Source organism: Podarcis bocagei, assembly GCF_964188305.1.
Source record: "Podarcis bocagei genome assembly, chromosome: 3".
Taxonomy (NCBI): Eukaryota; Metazoa; Chordata; class Lepidosauria; order Squamata; family Lacertidae; genus Podarcis; species Podarcis bocagei.
Window position 1 is genome coordinate 8,565,978 of NC_138127.1, and position 19,545 is coordinate 8,585,522.

The window sequence follows — 19,545 nt, forward strand, 5'->3', positions numbered from 1 at the left end:
GCCTTCCTGTAAATTGAGCACACCCATATTTTGGGTAAGAAGAACAAAATACGAAATGGACATACGATATCAGTGAACAGATGGGGAAACTGTCTTTGAAGAAGAAGAGAATTGATAATAGCCTGATTTGCTATGCATAGCAGTACAAGTCTTTTTATGTTTCAGATGAATTACTATGGCTTAGAGTTTGCCAAAGGCACACCTAGAATCTTTATTTACCCATAGTAAAGGCATACATTCAATGTGCATTGGTATTTTAATCAGATTGCACACCCCTAGCTACACTGTGACACCAGTTTTTAAGACCCACGGGTTTGTAATGTAAACACTTAGCACAGTGTGATGTTCATTGTCTCAAAATGGTGAGGGGGAAGAGGAAAGAATATTGCATTTTTGTTTTATGCAATAATTCAGTCTCGGATTGATTGCAATAATGATGCTGCCTTTAGTGCTAGTTTTGATTGACAGCTATTGTTTTATGGAAGAAATTAGCCATATCATCAGGTTATATTCTGTGCTACAAGGAATCATTAGCTGTAGAAAAGCCCATTTAGATTAATGGAAGAATTAATTAAATTCTTGAGTCAAAAGAGCAACAAACTCTACAAGGAGTTCATTAAAGTTATTCTCAAATTTTCATCAGTCATAAAAACAAAATGATCTGATAGAGGAAACCAAGAATTCACACACAAAATGTGACTTTAAATCTAGTTTTCTAATACATTTCCAAAATTTTATCTGCTTTTATTTTAACTAGTTCAAAACAAGTAGTATAAGAATCTCTCAATTTCTAGCAAAAATTCATGTAGTACCTATACTGTAGTTGTTCCTAGCCTGTGGACAACTTTTTGAAGTACTTCAGCTGTACATGATTGTGCTACAAGTTGTATGTTAAGTGCTTTTTTATCTATCTGTTTCTTAAACAAGTTTCAATTTCAAGGACTAAGTGCTTAAGGAGTGCCAACTGCAGTATGGGTAAAATTGCATTCTGATGGCGATAAGACAGCATTATCTTTTTACTCCCTCCCTAGCTCCAAAGCAAGTTTGTTAATACGAGTGTCCCCAATCTGTTTTCATACTCCATACACATGCTGCATAACCAGTGCTTTTTTTCCTTAAAATCAACAACAACAACGTTTAGGGGTACTCCCATTTTCCTACTCATAATGAAATACTGCCCCTCAATAAGGCCAAACCTAGATTCACAAAATGTTTAGGGGTATGCGTACCCTTGCGCCCCCCCAAAGTACTGTCCGTAACTTATATCTATGTCCTGAATAAACTATGGCCACAAATAAGTTTTGTGTCCGGATTTTCATTTTTCGAAATATGGCCACCCTAGACAATGGTCTAGCATATCCACTGCCACACCTGTAGATGTGAAGAAGAAGAAGAAGAAGAAGAAGAAGAAGAAGAAGAAGAAGAAGAAGAAGAAGAAGAAGAAGAAGAACTGTGTGTCATCACCATATTGCTGACAACATACTCCAAAGCTCCAGATGACCCCACTCAGCAGTTTCATATAGATGTTAAACAGCAGTTGGAGAGGGGGAGACTCGAATCCTGAGCAACCTCATGTTGAATGCTCCATGGGGCTGAGCAGCACACCCCCAAACATCACTCTCTAGAAATGACTATCCAAGTAGGACCACAACTACCACAAAGTGGTGCCACCCACCCGTAACTTGGACAGCCGCTCCAGAAGGATAACTTGGTTGATGGTATTGAAAGCCACTGAGAGGTTGAGGAGAATTAACAAGGACATATTTCCCCTGTCTCTCTCCCAACAGAGGTCATCATACGGGACAACCAAAGCAGTTTCTGCTAAAAGCAGGTCTAAACCCCAATCGAAATGGACATGACAAAAATTTCTACATTAGGGCGTGCTGTTGGACACATGAACTTCTTGTTCAGATTTTACTGGGTCAAGTTAACTCATCATTGGGATTCTTAACTTTGTGCTGCATTATGTATGGAAACGCATGCCAGGATTTGTGATGTAGACAATCATGACAGAAGAAGATATTTCCAGCTCACAGTGGCAATCAAAGGAATCTATTAAAATCTCCTAGATTCTGTATGCAGGGAAGGAAGGTAGTAATAGCCTACCTCTGGCTTCTGTTATTGATACATTGATCTTCCTTTCTCCTTACCTGTTTGAGTATTCCTTTGAGAAAAAGTAATTGCCAACCATAGCAGTATTGACTGTCCCTGTTGGACAGCAAGAGGAAATCTTACCCGTCATTCTGATGTTGACTTTCTGTAAAGTCCTCTTGCTGTCCCTTTCTGTAAAGGGAATTGTGCAAGTTCAGAACGCATTAAGGAGTGTTAGCAAGGTGATTTTAAACACCCAAGTCTATATTTGCGGTTTTAGTCTTCTTTCTTCACACTGCCTCTTGAACTTCTTGCCACACCCTTGATTTGTTATCGCTGTCCCCCACTGTCCTCATTGTCAATGGTGAGCTCCCATTGCTGTGCCCCAGCTTCTGCCAACCTAGCAGTTTGAAAGCATACCAGTGCAAGTAGATAAATAGGTACCACTGCAACAGGAAGGTAAACAGTGTTTCTGTGTGCTCTGGAATCACGGTCTTTTGTGTGCCAGAAGCAGTTTAGTCATGCTGGCTACATGACCTGGAAAGCAGTCTGCGGACAAACACCGGCTCCCTGGCGTGAAAAGTGAGATGAGCGCCACACCCCATTGGCACCTTTGACTACACTTAACTGCCCAGGGGTCCTTTACCTTTTACATTTACTATAAGACTAGGTGCCAGCAGCAGCCAGGAGTGCATTCATCTGGGATATCTGCCACCCTCTTTTCCTGTGAAGCTACACTAGCCAACCACTGAAAGCCCTAGGCAATTCACTATTACATTATTCTAATGTACTGTAAGAGGGACTGTCTTTGAAGACAGTTCAGAAACATTAGTTGGTCCGGAACAGGAGTAGCCAATACTGTATAGGGCCCTTCAGATGTTCTTAGACTACATCTCCATCAATGTCCCCAGCCAACATAGCCAATGGTGAGGAATGTTGGAAGTTGTACACCAAAATCAGGGATGTTAGGACAGAACATATCACTGATATTGTACTGTCTACACTGGTTACTAGTTTGTTTCAAGGTTAAATTTAAAGTGCTTATTCTTACCATTAAACTTCTGAATAGAGGCAAGTGCCATCTGCTCCGTAGACTTAGAATTAAAATAATTTTGAGTTGGTGCTGCTGCAGATCTTGATGCCACAGTCTCTTTCCCAAGCTTTGTGGTTCTGTCCCAAGTACTCTCAAATTAATAGATACCTGCAGGGTGGGAGAGGCAAGACAGACAATCTCGGCTTCCACCATCCAGGTATTTCTGCCCTCCTACACACCAGGATACTTGCCTGTTTCCAAGGGACCAGATGTGTACCGGAGGTGGCTGGATGTGCCATCTTTGAAAACAATGAAGACAATGGGAAGAATTCAAAATAACATTTCTGCTTGCCAGACGGTATGACCTCCCCTCTGCCACCTAGGGCTTCCTGCATGTATTCCCCTAGCTGGATGGAGGATCGAACACGTGAATAGTTTGTACACCAGGTTCCCTGTTCTGATCCAAGAGCTGGACTAGTGTATGCCTAATTCTTAAATAAATCAGAAAATCCTGTGTATTATCTTTTTTTCAGTAGGGGAGCGTTGAAACTGGATTTAGTTCCCCCATGAACCCCCTTTCCCCCACAAACAGCTGATTCTAGCTTTTCAGAGTCTTATCTTCTTGATGCAGGCCCAGCTGCTTAGTGCACACTGTTATTTCTGATCCACCTTATTCTATTATATAAATAAAGTGCTGAGAGACATGTCTCTGCTCCTTTTTCACTGGGTTACTGGATGGTGAAAATAAGATATAATTTAAACCTCAGCCACAGTTCCAGTGGCTTGAATGACAGGTGAATACTTAGATAAGACATAATTATTATAAACTCTAACTTTTGGCAATAAATGTTGTGTTCTTGGCAGAGATATACAGGTGTAAAATCAAGGGTTGTGTGGTTTCTCTGTGAAGAAGAATTGAGGCAGGGAAGCATTACGTTTCAGTGGATTCCGAATCAGTTCTAAGGCAGTATTTCTAACCTCCAGTCTATGGTGTTGGATGTTTTGGTCTGCTAGCTTTCACCAGAGGCTTTTTGCTGCAGCCCCGCCCCCAGCACAGTGAATAAACTCCTACTACCTGGAAAAGGGTGTTACAGGGATGGGGCAGAACAGGGCTGGCCCATTCCGTTCTCTAGAACATCTGGGTCCTGGAGCTGGTACAGCAAAACAAATAAACAACCCCCCCTTCCACTTTTTGTCTTAACTGGTTCAAGCTGGCAGAACTTTGAGTATGGCCGTGGTTCCTCTACTCTGATTCTCACTCATTTGCTCTATAAATGCTCTAAATTGCTCTATAAATGTATATTTCCTTCTCTATCTTTTTTTTTAAAAAAAAATTAAGTAGGGCTTATAGCTCAAGTCTAACAAGTGGTATGTAGTACAGATGTATTTTTTTTTCCCTCCCCCAATACTTTTTATTTGTTTTGAACTCCCCCGTGGAAACGTATTTGATCACAATTTCATTTCACATTTATTAAGGGTTTACTTCTGTTCACATTCATGAGTTAATTCTCATACTTGCACAGAATTTGTTCTCTATGCCAAGGAATAAGGCTATTCGCTGCAAACTGAGACTTCATAGAAATTAAGAGCAATATTTAATTATACATCTGTGTGTGTGTGTGTGTGTGTGTGTGTATTAGTATCACACACTAATATATATCACATTTCTTTTTTTGTGAAACATAAGAAGCAAAGCTTTTTTGAGACTGGATCAAACAGCCTAGGGAATTTTATTTTGGTTAGTTGACAGTGTCGTGTAATGAATGCTAATATACTTTCAGAAATGTTAACTAGATTATAGTGCTGTGAGCTTTCTTGTCATTGATGGCAGTGATGCCTGGAAAATATTGGAGGTCACTGTAATGACGTGCCTGGATGTATGTCTCGTGCCAGAGCTAGAATGGCAAAAGTATTTAACAAGCAGGAACTGGGATGAGATCACTGGGAGAGTGATCAGTATTGACATTAATGAGTTTTATGTCCTATGCCAAAAGAGTTAGCTGACCTGTGAAGAGCATGCAGTAAGCAATTTCCTGTACAAGAGAGGCATGCTACCCTTGAAAACAGTACTTGATATTCATAAGCTGTGAATGAGAACTACAGCATGTAAAGCATGTGGACTAAAGAATACCTTGTCTCTGGCTCTGCAGCATGGCAGATAGAGCTCTGCCAACCTTTTCCTTTAAGCCCCCCTAATTCTTCAGTAAGACATCTTCATGCCACACTATGTCCTGTTCAAGAGACTTGCACATGCATGTGTACACACACACACACACTTGCAGTGTTCATTATTGAACATGAATTCCTTCTGTGAGTGTGAATGAATTTCTAGATTTGCCACACCATTATATTTTGAAGCTAATTTTACTCAACAGCGAATATATAAAATGTGACCTATTACCATTGTTACATATGTATATACACACCTCTGTGTGTGACTGTGTGTGTATATGTCTCTCTCTGTGCAATATATACACACATACATACTATTGATGGCTTTATGTATCTGTTTGTGTATTTATATTGAACTGTTCTTCCTTTCTGTCCTGCTGCTATCATTTCTTCCCTTGTGTTCACTTAGATTATGGCATGCTTAAGTCAGGGACTTTAACGTCTTTTTAATTTTGTGAAGTGATTAGATCATGTTATATGCTAAAGAACAAAAAAAGTAATAAAACTTCAAAACAACATGAATATTTTAATATGTTTTGTTCCATTTCCCCCCTTTATTTTGTTTTAGCTGTAGGCCTTGCTGCCTGCCCAGAACCAGTAATTCCTAGCAATGGATTCAAAATGGGCGATAGATATATGGTGAATGATGTTTTGTCATTTCAGTGTGAGCCAGGATACACATTACAGGTACTTGCATTTTCTTTTGAAATGGTATAGTTGCTGTTCTAACACATTGGGCTGGATTCATAATTGAATAGAGCAGAAACCCACAACATGGGTGCTTCCATGGTGAGAGTGATTTTTGTCAGTTCTTGCTCCCACAACTTACATCTCCTAAGGCAGTGGCTCCCAGCTGGGGGTCCACAGACCCCAGGGTGTCTGTGTAATCTACCCAGGGGATCTGTGGCACCATTCACATGACCAAAACTACCATAGAGATATCAAATCTTTCAAAAGCAAAGAGTCCATGGCTTAGCTTTTGAAAAGAAACAAACATGGAGTCTGCAGTACTTTACTACAGTGGTGCCCCGCAAGACGAACGCCTCGCAAGACGGAAAACCCGCTAGACGAAAGGGTTTTCCGTTTTGGAGGCGCTTCGCAAAACAAATTTCCCTATGGGCTTCCTTCGCAAGACGAAAGCCCATAGGGAAATCTCCGGGACAGCGGGGAAGTGCAGCGCGTCTTCCCCACTGTCCTCGGACCTCCTCCGAAGGCTGGCGGTGGGGCGGAGAGACCTCCTCCCGCCGCCAGCCTTCGGAAGGCTGCTCCGAAGCCTGGCGGTGGGGCGGAGAGACCTCCTCCTGCCGCCAGGCTTCGGAAGGATGCTCTGAAGGCTGGCGGCGGGAGGAGGTCTCTCCGCCCCACCGCCAGGCTTCGGAAGGCTGCTCCGAAGCCTGGCGGTGGGAGGAGGTCTCTCCGCCCCACCGCTAGCCTTCGGAAGGCTGCTCCGAAGCCTGGCGGCGGGAGGAGGTCTCTCCGCCCCACCGCCAGCCTTCGGAAGACTGCTCCGAAGCCTGGCGGTGGGGCGGAGAGACCTCCTCCCGCCGCCAGGCTTCGGAAGGCTCCTCCGAAGGCTGGCGGTGGGGCGGAGAGACCTTCTACCCACGCCAGCCTTCGGATGGCTGTCCTGAAGACTTGGGTGGGAGGAGGGTTTTCCTTCCCACCGCCAACATTAAGAATGCTGTTCTGAATGTTGGCGGTGGGGAGGAAAAACCCTCCTCCCACCGCAAGCCCCGGGAACAGAGGAGAAGTGCTGCGCCCCTTCCCCTCTGTTCCCGTACCTGTCCTGAAGGCTTGCGGTGGGGAGAAAAGCCCTTCTCCATACGCCAGCCTGGCAAGCGGTTTCCATAGGAACACATTAATTGATTTTCAATGCATTCCTATGGGAAACGGTGCTTCGCAAGATGAAAAACTCGCAAGAAGAAAAAACTTGCGGAACGAATTAATTTCGTCTTGCGAGGCACCACTGTAATATCTTCTGCTAGATCAAATTATTTTGGTGAAGAAAAGGTATCCTCTTGAAATATTTTCAGCTCTTTGTCTCATATGAAAAGGATCAGGATAAATAAGTGATGGTTGCTTTTTCACTCTGCTTGCTGAAGAGAACTGCATAAAGTCAAAACTTGGCATATTTTCCCCATCTCTCTCATCAACAAAAATTTGCTCCAGCAGAGGAACATCAGCAATTTTCTCTTTCATATTTTCTGAGACTACCACACCTGCAACTCTTTTATATGAAGTGATATAGCTAACAGAAATCAATTGGACATGATACTCAGAAATAATCAGAATTTCTATTAATTTAAATAGGTCTTAACTGTTGCTAATTTTCTCTGGATTGGGAGTATACGTTTTGCATTCAATTTAATACACTCTGGAGTAAAGGAACATGCCCTATATCAGGTCATAACCATCTAGCCCAGTACTGTCTTACTCTGAGTAACAGTCACTCTCCAGTGTTGAAGGCAAAGGCCTTTCATACCATCTACTGGGGCTGATGCCAGCAATTAAAACTGGGACCTTTTGTGAGCAAATCTTTTTCTCTGCCACTGGGTTATGATCCATCTCCAAATATGACAGTAAACTGTCAGACAATTGTTGTTTCAGACATGTTTGCCTGCCTCTGTACATCTCTTTCTTTTTCAATGGACACTTGGAAGTTGTGGCTTCATTTAATTTTCCTTGGTATCTTCCTCCCTGTTCCTATTTCATTATTAATTCTGATTATTCTTAGATTTTTATTCTTTTCTATTGGTCCTTCTGCAAAGCAAATAAAATAGTCATTCATAATAAAATTAGTTTTGCTTGCATAATGGGCCTATCCTCTTGAAAGGTAAAATAGAGTTGATTTTCCATTTATATACCTGCTTCTCTGCCAGGGTTTCTTTTCTCTTTTTAAAGCCTTACATGCCTAATCAGACCTTTTTTGCAGTCTGTGGTTTTGCTTTTCTTAGTGGTAATTGCCATATTATGATAATGTGAGAATATATTAATGCAGTCTTCCTTGATTTATAAATAAATGTATGACCTTTCTTAGTGCAAAAATCTCACTGAGGCATAGATTCTGAGCTAGCATCAGTGCTGCTAAACACTAGAATGCAGACTGCAATATTACATTTGGTCTTCTTTTGCTGAAATCTAAATAAATAGTTTGCACATGCCAAAGTTCAAGTGAGTTCTCTGTCACAGTGTTTCTGACTGCCTTTCTTTGGGCAATGCATATGTTTTAAACACATCAGCCTACACTGACAAGTCACCAGTGGACAAACATATATCGTAGCTACCAGAATATATACATTTTTGCCATAAGTATGAATATAAAATATACAGTCGTACTTTGGAAGTTGAACGGAATCAGTTCTGGAAGTCCATTTAACTTCCAAACCTTTCAAAAATCAAAGTGCGGCTTCTGATTGGCTTCAGGAAGACCCGTCGGACGTTCAGCTTCCAAAAATAGTTCACAAACTGGAACACTCACTTCTGGGTTTGCAGCGTTCAGGAGCCAAAACGTTCGAGAACTAAGCTGTTCAAAAACCAAGGTATGACAGTAATCTAAAATTAGACCACTGAAAGTCAACAAGGAGAAGGGGTTAGGAATGGCATTATACAATAAATAATCAATGTCCACAGCAATACTACTATTTATGTATTTATTAAATTTGTTAGTATTTCTCAGCACAACCTAAGGCGACTTACAACCAACCAGACAATCAGACAGAACCCCCACAGAGATACATTAAGACCAAGGTGGAAAACATTCTGCCCACTTCTAAAAGGCTGCAGATAGTTAAAAGCCAAAGGCTTGGTTGTGGAGGAAATTTATTGCCTGGCACCTAAAGGACTACTACTGCATTGCTTTGTCAAGCACTTGGTTATATATTAGTACTACATTGTACTTCATGCTATGTCCTCTTGGGAAAACACAGGGCTAGCCTTAGACCTTGACAATGGGCTTCACTAGAATATGACACTTGTTTCAATGTTGTCATCACAAGAGTTAGATTGTTTTACTGTGGATGTATCCAGCAACATGTTCTGAACACAATAATGACACATTAACGGTGGATTTATTCTGCTTTATTAGTTGTTCTGTGACATTTCCCCGATATGGCCACATTATCACTGTTTGAAAGCGTTGTAGCGCTACAAAAGTGGGAGGGGAAAACACACAGAGAAGATTAGTGGTATGAAAATTTAGGAGTTCCAGAAGGAGGATACAGAATATGCACTGTCTAGAAATCAAGCCATTTGACCACCACCAACCATTTTTTATTTTTTTTTACATGCACAAAGGGTATTGACAGTGAAATCAGACATGGCTGCTTCTCTGATAGCATGAGCTCAAATAATTTATTATAATTGTATATTTTTTATTGTCGTAACCCACCTGGGGACTATGTGGTGAAGGGCAGATAAGGAAACACAATAAATCAAATCAGCATGAATGAGCAACAAAAAGAATGTTTGCAGGGGCCCCTAAATATGATGATGTATTTCTAAACTATTTGATTGGTAGCCACCCTAATAATAAGCACACTGGGGTTAAAAATAGAGTTACAATGGAGATAGTACAGGAATACAACTCCCCTGTGAGGAAAAGTTGTTGTTGTTGTTGTTGTTGTTGTTGTTGTTGTTGTTGTTATTATTATTATTATTATTTGTTAAGAAAGAAAGAATCTAGGCATTTTAGGATTTGAAAGAGATGGATAAAAATATGCATGCTGTGGATAGAAATACTTTTCATCCTTCTCTCACAATAGCAGAACATGAGATCATCCAATGAAATGGAACGGTGGTAGTTGCCTCTCTCCATGAACCCATCCCTTCCTTCCTTCCTCCCTCCCTCCCTCCCACCCTCCCTCCCTCCCTTCCTTCCTCTTCAAACCCACTCCCAACCCTTGGGGTGGAAAGGAGGAGTCAGGGAAGTCGGCTTTTGTGAGCCCAACTGTGTATGTTTTTCTGTGGCTGAAACCCTGTGAAATGTGAAATCTATAACCACAGTTTGTAACATTTTTGGCAGACTACCCACAACCCAACAAGGAATGGGACAACCTTGTTGTTGTTTAGTCATTTAGTCGTGTCCGACTCTTTGTGACCCCACGGACCAGAGGACGCCAGGCACTCCTGTCTTCCACTGCCTCCCGCAGTTTGGTCAGACTCATGCTGGTAGCTTCGAGAACACTATCAAACACACTATCCAACCATCTCATCCTCTGTCTTCCCCTTCTCCTTGTGCCCTCCATCTTTCCCAAAATCAGGGTCTTTTCCAGGGAGTCTTCTCTTCTCATGAGGTGGCCAAAGTATTGGAGTCTCAGCTTCAGGATGTGTCCTTCCAGTGAGCACTCAGGGCTGATTTCCTTAAGAATGGATAGGTTTGATCTTCTTGCAGTCCATGGGACTCTCAAGAGTCTCCTCCAGCACCATAATTCAAAAGGAACAACCTTATATCCATTCATCTCCATAGGTGCCAATGCCCTAGGTGCATGAGCACCCACAAAATTCCCCATGAAGGGGCCAGGCACCCACAAATTTCCGTGCCAGGACCATGCACGCTGCATGGCACCCATGGTCGTGGAGTCAAGCTGGCATTCCTGTTTATCTCAGTGGGTTTTGGTTCATAGAATCACAGAATTCTGGAGCTGGAAGAGTCCCTACAGGTCATCTAGTTCAACTCCTAGGAAGGAGAGTTGAGCTGTTATATTGCAGCCACAGCACACGTGTTCTTTTGAAAGTTTATCCATATTGAGAATAACTTGAGTATAGATTACATTTGATTTAATTCCGCACTCTCTGTATGTATTTGACGAGAGAGATTTTTTTAAAAAAAAATCCGAACCAAACTATAGTTTCACTAATTCTGGAATTGAAACCATGTACATTACATTGATTGGGCAGTATAGTTAAGACATTATGGCACAATCCTGTTCTGCGCTCTCCACTGAAAAAAGGGAGAGCAGTCTTTTAAAAAATCTCTTTCTATACCAAACCATTGTCTGATCTTGAAATAAATCCCATCTTTTGGTAGCATGGTGAAGAATGCAAATGAGGATGTTACATTGCTCTGCAAACCTATGCAATAATTGAGTTCAGAACAGTGGTTTTGAAACAGTTTCTTAAGACATGTGGCACAACTCATTTCCCATTTTAAAAGGAATTCTAATTATTGCAGTAGTCTTTTGTTTAACCTTAATTAGAAAACTGTCATGGGTAGTAAAGTGCAGGGGGAGAGTAATTGGCAAAAGGATTTCACTAGCAACGCTGGTGTTTTCTCCTTAGAATAATTATACTAAATTGCCAGGGGAAAGCTGGAGAAACAGAGGACAATGATGAATCATTATTTTTTATTTTATTTTAGGGGCGCTCTCATATTTCTTGTATGCCTGGAACAGTTCGCCGTTGGAACTACCCTTCTCCTCTATGTATAGGTATGCATGCATACTTTTTGAACCATGTGTTATTAAGAATGACATAAGTACAAAACCAAAGTGTTAATTAGCAGCTGCAGTTTGTATCTGCTGATATCAAGCCCGTTTGACTGGAAAATGTCGCTTTTATACCTATCAGATGGTACCCTCGAACCATTGACCCTGATTATCCAGAATTAAGGGAAAGGTTTCTCCTTTTCTCATGTCTCGACTTTCCCTTTCATATACATGCTTTTTATTTAGTACACCTTCCCCTGTTGAATTAAAATGTGAATTAACATATTGATTCTGAAATATACTCGGGGTCGAGTGTGGATTTCATGCTCTTTATTCAGCTCATAGTAGTGAGGAGGAATGGAAGTTCTTCCAAATGTCTGCTTTATATACACTATTTACACAATGGGCCCCACATGATTGGCTAATTCCGGGATTCTCCTGTAGGCCAATCAGGTTGCGGATTTTACTTCCACCTGGAGCTGGATTGGGTGGCTCCTGCAGACCAATCAAACTGCTGCGTTCTGGATCATATTGTTCTAGGACCCATCAGACTGCTGCATTTGGATCCTATTCAACTCAGTACATAACAGACTCATAGAACCTGCTGCTGAATGATAAGTCTCAGAATCCCCAGCAACATGGCTCATTGGCCAGGGATGATGGGAGTTGTAGTTCAACAACATCTAGTGCACCATAGTCTAGCCACCCCTGGTATAAAAAAGGCAAAGGACCCCTGACAGTTAAGTCCAGTCATGAACGACTCTGGGGTTGCGGTGCTCATCTCGCTTTACTGGCCAAGGAAGCTGGCGTTTGTCCGCAGACAGTTTTTCCGGGTCATGTTGCCAGCATGACTAAGCCGCTTCTGGCGAAACCAGAGCAGCGCACGGAAACGCCATTTACCTTCCCACCAGAGCGGTATCTATTTATCTACCTGCACTGGCATGCTTTCGAACTGCTAGGTTTGCAGGAGCTGGGACCGAACAACGGGAGCTCACCCCATCGCGGGGATTCGAACCACCAACCTTCTGATTGGCAAGCCCAAGAGGCTCAGTGGTTTAGACCACAGCGCCACCCATGTCCTCACCCCTGGTAGAGAACACCTTATAACTGATCGAGCCAGTATTACCGTCTACATATTGCAGAAGAGTAGTGGGGATTTTGACAGTGTTGGTGATTTGCCTAAGATAACCTTGTGCCTAAGGTGATATTTGAACCATTATCTTACGTATGTGAGCTGAATAATTTAAAATAAAATGTGCAGATTAATGCAAAAAAGAGAGAAATAATTAAATCACCCCTTTGCCATGCTTGAATCATATAGAAACCAGTATAATTTCAGTGTTCAGAATATAAAGTGACATGCGAAGAATATTTTCTGACCTGTCAATGTAATGTATGGATGGCCGTTTTATAATTGAAACTTATAAGGGGTCATTCTACACTTCATATGATGCCTGGACGTACCAATGGGTGTATGCTGTGGTTAGTGATTTCTTGATGGAGCAGACTTGCCCAAAGGAGTCTTTTTATCTATAGAGGTTTCTCCATTAACTTCAATGTCAAATGCTGCCCTCTGCATGAAAAAGAATCAATGTGTAGAGCTGTCAAAGTGAATGGGGAAGCCTGTTCAGATAAGAGCCTTCTGTGTACAGTGTAGTGCTCTGTGTTGGTTCAAGTGTACAATGTAGTGCTCTTCAGTTACATGAACATTGCATAAGTAATACATCATTCAATAAACCATGAAATATAATAGCATTATTTTATTTTATTTTCAATAGCCAAATGTGGTGGGACACTGACAAATATGGCTGGAGTGATACTGAGCCCAGGGTTCCCAGGAAACTATCCCAGTAACCTGGGCTGCGTGTGGAAGATATTATTGCCTGTTGGATATGGTAAGAATCTTGATGATGATGATGTTGATACATTTCAGCTCAACCATAGAATTTTTGATCTCTCTGGCAGTTCCCTAACTTCCAAAACAATGACTGCCACATATTTCTTCTTGTCTGTCTGTCTATCTAGACACATAGATAGATCTATATAGGCTTCATACATTGGCACATTGTACATTGGCCATGGGCACATTGTGGAAAGGTGAACAGTATAACAATAATATAGCCACTGCTTTTGTGTGTTGCTTTATCCAGAGAAAAAGCAGTTTTACGATTGCAATTGGAAATCTCCATCTATTCTCCACCCACTTGCTACTTCTTTTTTCTCATACAGGAGTCCTCCACAGTCACCGCCCCCTATTCTACCAGCAGGGCTCAATAGAGGGAGAGTTGTTTGCATGCCTGATGATAAGTGTAGGGAGCGATGGATCAGGTCCAACATTTACTTTTAGTAAAAAAGCATTGTTTGTGAAATCTCTCTGCCTCATTCTGAGTAGTTTTAAGTTGGAATGGTGGCTCGAAATAAAACACTTAACACCTAACTCAATTTGATCTGTCCTTTCTCAGTCCTCTAACAAGAGGCCAGGCTACCCACTTTGCATTCCTTTCCCTTTTCTTCAGATGTGTTTCCTGGTAATCTATACATTATTCATGAGGAGAAGATAATAAGGCTATATGTTTATCATCACAAACTAGATTGAAAAGTCCCAAACGCTTCTTATCCAAATAATTTCATGGGTAGCTAGAACTTGTTTACAACCTTCTTGGGCTCATTAGCAAATTGCAGCTGTGTCTTTAAGGGAAGGCATCTTAGGATAGATCATAATTAGGATGGTGTGATTCTTGCAGATAAATAGAAAGATAGGAGTCTGGAACAAAATGAAAATACAATTTCTCACTATTAAATTTTTTTTAGCAACTTATGAGATTTTGGCTGTATACACATGTAGCTGTGGCAGTAAGCCTTGTACAATTAAACAGGGCTTACTTCTGAGTAGACATGTATAGGTCTGCACTGTTAGCTAATTAAAATTGGCCTGTTGTTGAACACTTAGCTAGGTATTCATTTATTTTATGTATTAACAGCTTTCCTTCCTTACATGGATTTATGTAATATAATACACTAAGTAAAGATAATATTATGTGCTCAGCTAATTAGTTAAATTAATCAGTTTGGTTATTATAAATCCAGCTATAATGTCAGGTTCTTAATAATTAAGCTTGTTTTTAAAATAATGCCCTGCTTGTATTTTAGGGATTTGTATAGAGGTTAGACACTAATTACTTTGTGGATAATAGAAACTGTATGGTTATAAAAGGTACCTATGTTGCAGTATGGATTCCTTTTGCTATATATATATTTTACAACATTATCTGTCTCCTGGACAGCTTTTATTAGGGGTCCCATTTGTAAAACACATGAGCTTGCATCGTAGCTTCCATTTTCTGATTACTACAGTGGTACTTCGGGTTAAGTACTTAATTCGTTCCGGAGGTTCGTACTTAACCTGAAACTGTTCTTAACCTGAAGCACCACTTTAGCTAATGGGGCTTCCCGCTGCTGCCGCGCCGCCGGAGCACGATTTCTGTTCTTATCCTGAAGCAAAGTTCTTAACCTGAGCTACTATTTCTGGGTTAGTGGAGTCTTTAACCTGAAGCGTATGTAACCTGAAGTGTATGTAACCCGAGGTACCACTGTACGTAGTTCTGCTCATGGAGCAGTGGTTTTACGCCTCTTCTGGAAATCCATTTCTGGTGGTTGGGGGGACTCTACAGAGCAGTATGCCCCAGTGCTGTGGTTACAAGAGGACTGATAGGTAATATCATTTTTATTACATTTTTCCCCATACAGGGGCACATATACAGTTTCTGAACTTCTCCACCGAAGCTAACCATGACTTCCTTGAAATCCAGAATGGTCCATATCACACTAGTTCTATGATTGGCCAGTTCAGTGGAACAGACCTCCCGCCATCTTTATTAAGCACAACGCATGAAACTCTCATCCATTTTTACAGTGATCACTCGGAAAATAGGCAAGGATTTAAACTTGTATATCAAGGTGAGCGACCGGTGACATAACCTTAATTCTATAATTTGAGGACTTAAATAATTGTCTTCTCCTATGTAAATCTGACAGAGTGTTAAGATCATATTCTCAGCCCCTTCTCTTAGGTTTGCATGCCATCAGGTGACTGGTTCCCAGCGAGTCTCTTTTGTTGTTGTGGCCCATTGTCTGTAGAATTTCCTCCCTGGGGAAGCTTTCCTGGTTCTATACCTGTTTTCTTTTCATTGCCAGGTGAAGACCTCTTTCTCTTTTTTTCTTCCCTTGGGCTTGTTAGGTTTATGCGTGTTGGAATTTTTTCTGTGGCAGTTTTGCCATTTTGCCTTGGTGCTTTGTATTTATATTATTTTATTTAAAATGTGAACTGGTCTGGGCAATAAATGTCCTATTAAACATTTCATAATTCTCAACGATAGAAATATATGTTTTTGCGATGTGTTCATTTATTAGCAGTTTGCTTAATGCCCAATGATTGGAAAGGAAACTAGAGTGTTTTTAGCCTCCTCTGGATTGTGGCCAGTATTGGTATGGACATAGTTAGAAAGCCACAGTATTTTTCGGAGGATAAGTGTGTAACTGGGGAAAGTTTTGAATGGAAATAAATGTAATAAACATTTTTAAGCTCATCTGGGTCCCAAGTCAAAGCTTATGTGTTCTCATTTCCCAGGCTTTTGGCTCTTAATTTGAAGGATGGCATCACAGCCTCTTTTAGTGAAGTGGGACCTTTCGTCCTTCTTTTTACATTTGCTGTGTTTTTAGCCTTTTAGATGTATTTCTGTGCTTTCAGTATACAAAGGTAAAGGGTAAAAAAGGTAAAGAACCCCTGGACGGTTAAGTGGAATCGTGGCGCTCATCTTGCTTTCAGGCTGAGGGAGCTGGCATTTGTCCACAGACAGCTTTACAGGTCATGTGGCCAGCATGACTAAACCGCTTCTGGCGCAACGGAACACCGTGACAAAAACCAGAGTTCACGGAAATGGCGTTTACCTTCCTGTCACAGGGTACCTATTTCTTTACTTGCACTCACGTGCTTTCGAACTGCTAGGTTGGAAGGATCTGGGATAGAGCAACAGGAGCTCACTCCACCACCTTTGACTGGACTTAACCATCCAGGGGTCCTTTACCTTTCACTATATAATATACAACAAATAATGATAAATAATAATAATAATTTTTGTTTTATAATTAGCATGGGTTGAGGGATACTTTTACCAATGCACGTTCCATGTTTTATAAGGTGTGTTGGTGTCTTTTTTTAAAAAAATATAGTATGTCTGATTACAGTTGGTGCATAAAGTTTGTATTATGATTTTTTTTTCTGTTACTTGAATTATGATTAGTTATTTTTGCCAAATTCCTGAGGTAGGTTTCCCCTGAATCATGTTGGGCAATTTACCATTTCATTAAAGTTCCCTATTATTTTATCCAAACCATTTTGATACTTCCTCTTGTGTTGTTTCTCTCTGTGTGTGTCTCTCCACCCCCACCCCTTTTTGTATAGTACAGCCTCATTCATTCCTCCACTCTTACTCTCTATGCTAACTTCAAGCTGGCTGCAATTGGAGAATTTACTGAAATGAATAAAAATGCCAAACTCCTTGAGACCAAGGCCAAGGGCATTCTATGTTCTGTTAATTCATAAGGGGTTTATGCATGCTGAGAAAAAAAGGACAAGAAAGGGTTAAGTTAGGTGTGCTCGTTAATTTGGGGTGTGCTTGTCCAGCACCTGCAACTAGTTAAGCATGTGAGAGTTAGTCAGCTCAATCTAAAGTATAAATACACTTGTGTTTGAAGCAAGTTTGTTCTTAGCCCCTGCTCCTGGCCAGCGCCTAGTCTGTGTTGGAATGTTGCAAGGAGACTGTATTCTGTTGGAAGGAATGTGAATTACAACTGTATGTAACCTACAAGGTGTGGAATGGCTTTATGCTACCAGTAAAGGGACTGACTCTACCTAGAACTGTATGGTGTTTTTCTGTTTCACTGACACTCTCTGCTGGTATGGTTGAATGGGCACTCTGCACATGCCCCAACATGTTCTGCATTTAATAATAATAATGTTATTATTTATACTCCACCCATCTGGCTGCGTTGGAAGTTTTTTCCTCCTTGTTCTTGCTTTTTGGCAACCAGTTGTGTTGTCCTGGTGTCTCCTTTCATCCTTCTATATGGGTTTATGGATGAAAGGGGGGGGGGGGAGAGAATGTGTAGTGGAATGATAAAGGGCAGGCTGATCCTTCTTTGAAAAGCTGTGAACATAGGTAATTGGATTATTGCTTCCATAAAAAGCAATTTCAAAAAACAGTGAATAACGCTTACTTGTTTCTTTATAATTTGCATCATCAGCATTCTTGTGTAAAAACACAAGGAGAGTCCTGCTTGATTTGACCAAGGTTCATCCAGTTCAGTATCCAGCCCAATCAATTGTCTCAAGGAGCCCACAAGGAGGACATAAAAGCAATACAGTATTACCAGTTGTTCCATGCACCCCAGCACTAGCATTTAGTGCAGCGGTTCTCAACCTGTGGGTCCCCATATGTTGTTGGACTAGCGAGGCCAGAGCTCGGGGATGATGGAAGTTGTAGTCCAACAACATCTGAGGACTCACAGGTTGAGAACCGCTGATTTAGTGGCATGCTGCCTCTGTACCTGGAACATCCATATAACCATCATGATTAGTAGTTGCAGCCACTATTAGTGTTCACTCCATGAATCTATCGCTTATGGCCGCATCTCACCGATATGCCTTCATTAGAGCTAGGTTCAATGTTTTTCCAACAAACGTGCTGAGACATAGATTCACTAAGGGCCAAGTCCCTTCAATGTGTGCTTGTGAAATGAAAACATCTGAATCTCTACATCATGTTATGTTTATCTGCCCTATGTACAGTTCAGCTCGTGCTAGTATATTAAACTCCATAATCCAGCCTATAGCTGACAAACCAGTAGACCTACAGCTTGCCTGGGTTCTTCAAGATGTGGATCCTTATATTACCCTACAGGTTGCTAAATTCCTAACAGCCGTCCTCTCGTACAAGAGACGGAATGGAATGTTAGCTGATTATTGATAGTTATAAGAATTTTCGATAATGACATCAGATATTGATTTTAGTGTAGTGTCTAAATTTTTAATCCTAATCTTAAATTTTTCTTTTGAATTGCCAATATTTGTCCTTGTGAGCTGTGAATTGTGTTATAATACTTGTGGCTTGTACGAGACCGCTGTTTTATTTGATTTGTTTTGTGTGTTGTGCTTTATGATGGGCGTAAAGCCGAATAAACATTTTTTGATTTGAATCTATGCAACCTCCTTTTAAAACCATCTAAGGTGGTGATCATCACCACATCTTGTTGCACAGTTTGAGAATTATCACGCAAGAGTGTGATAGACTTTGATTAGCCTGCATTGTCAGGCATTCTAGGTGGTTATGTTGCCAATAAATGACTATTGGAGAACCTTCATGGTGTGACAGGGAGAGAATTACGGTTCTGGCATTTACGCAGTGCTCTTCAGTACTTAAGGAAATGCAGTATACCAGAGAGGAAAGCCTTCCATTGATTTATCTAATATGTGAATGGCTTGCATTGTACTGCAAGACGGTGTTGCATTGATTTGTAAGTAAGGTGGTGAATTTTCAAGCTTTGAACATGATTTATATAATATGGGGCTAATTAACAAGTCATGAAGCTATCTATAAATCATGTTGCTCATTTTTTGTGTGTCTCGGCACTGATTTATAAGTCAAGTCATTCATTTGATTTATATATCATGTCTTCGATTTACATGCCTTTACAGAGGTCAAAACTGTGATTCGGTGATGCGCCTGTCCTAATACAGCATTACTGGGTGAAAACTGAACAAACTGAAGC

General features: G+C 41.0%; 1 protein-coding gene across 1 annotated transcript in view; it reads left to right on the forward strand.

Annotated features, from left to right (window-relative positions):
- CSMD1 (CUB and Sushi multiple domains 1) overlaps window positions 1-19,545 on the forward strand; it is a 998,673-nt gene that overhangs the window by 877,122 nt on the left and 102,006 nt on the right. Inside the window, exons 38-41 of the mRNA XM_081189289.1 lie at window positions 5,865-5,983; window positions 11,652-11,721; window positions 13,497-13,613; window positions 15,466-15,675. Coding sequence (XP_081045415.1) covers window positions 5,865-5,983; window positions 11,652-11,721; window positions 13,497-13,613; window positions 15,466-15,675 — 516 coding nt within the window. The remainder of the gene's footprint in view (window positions 1-5,864; window positions 5,984-11,651; window positions 11,722-13,496; window positions 13,614-15,465; window positions 15,676-19,545) is intronic.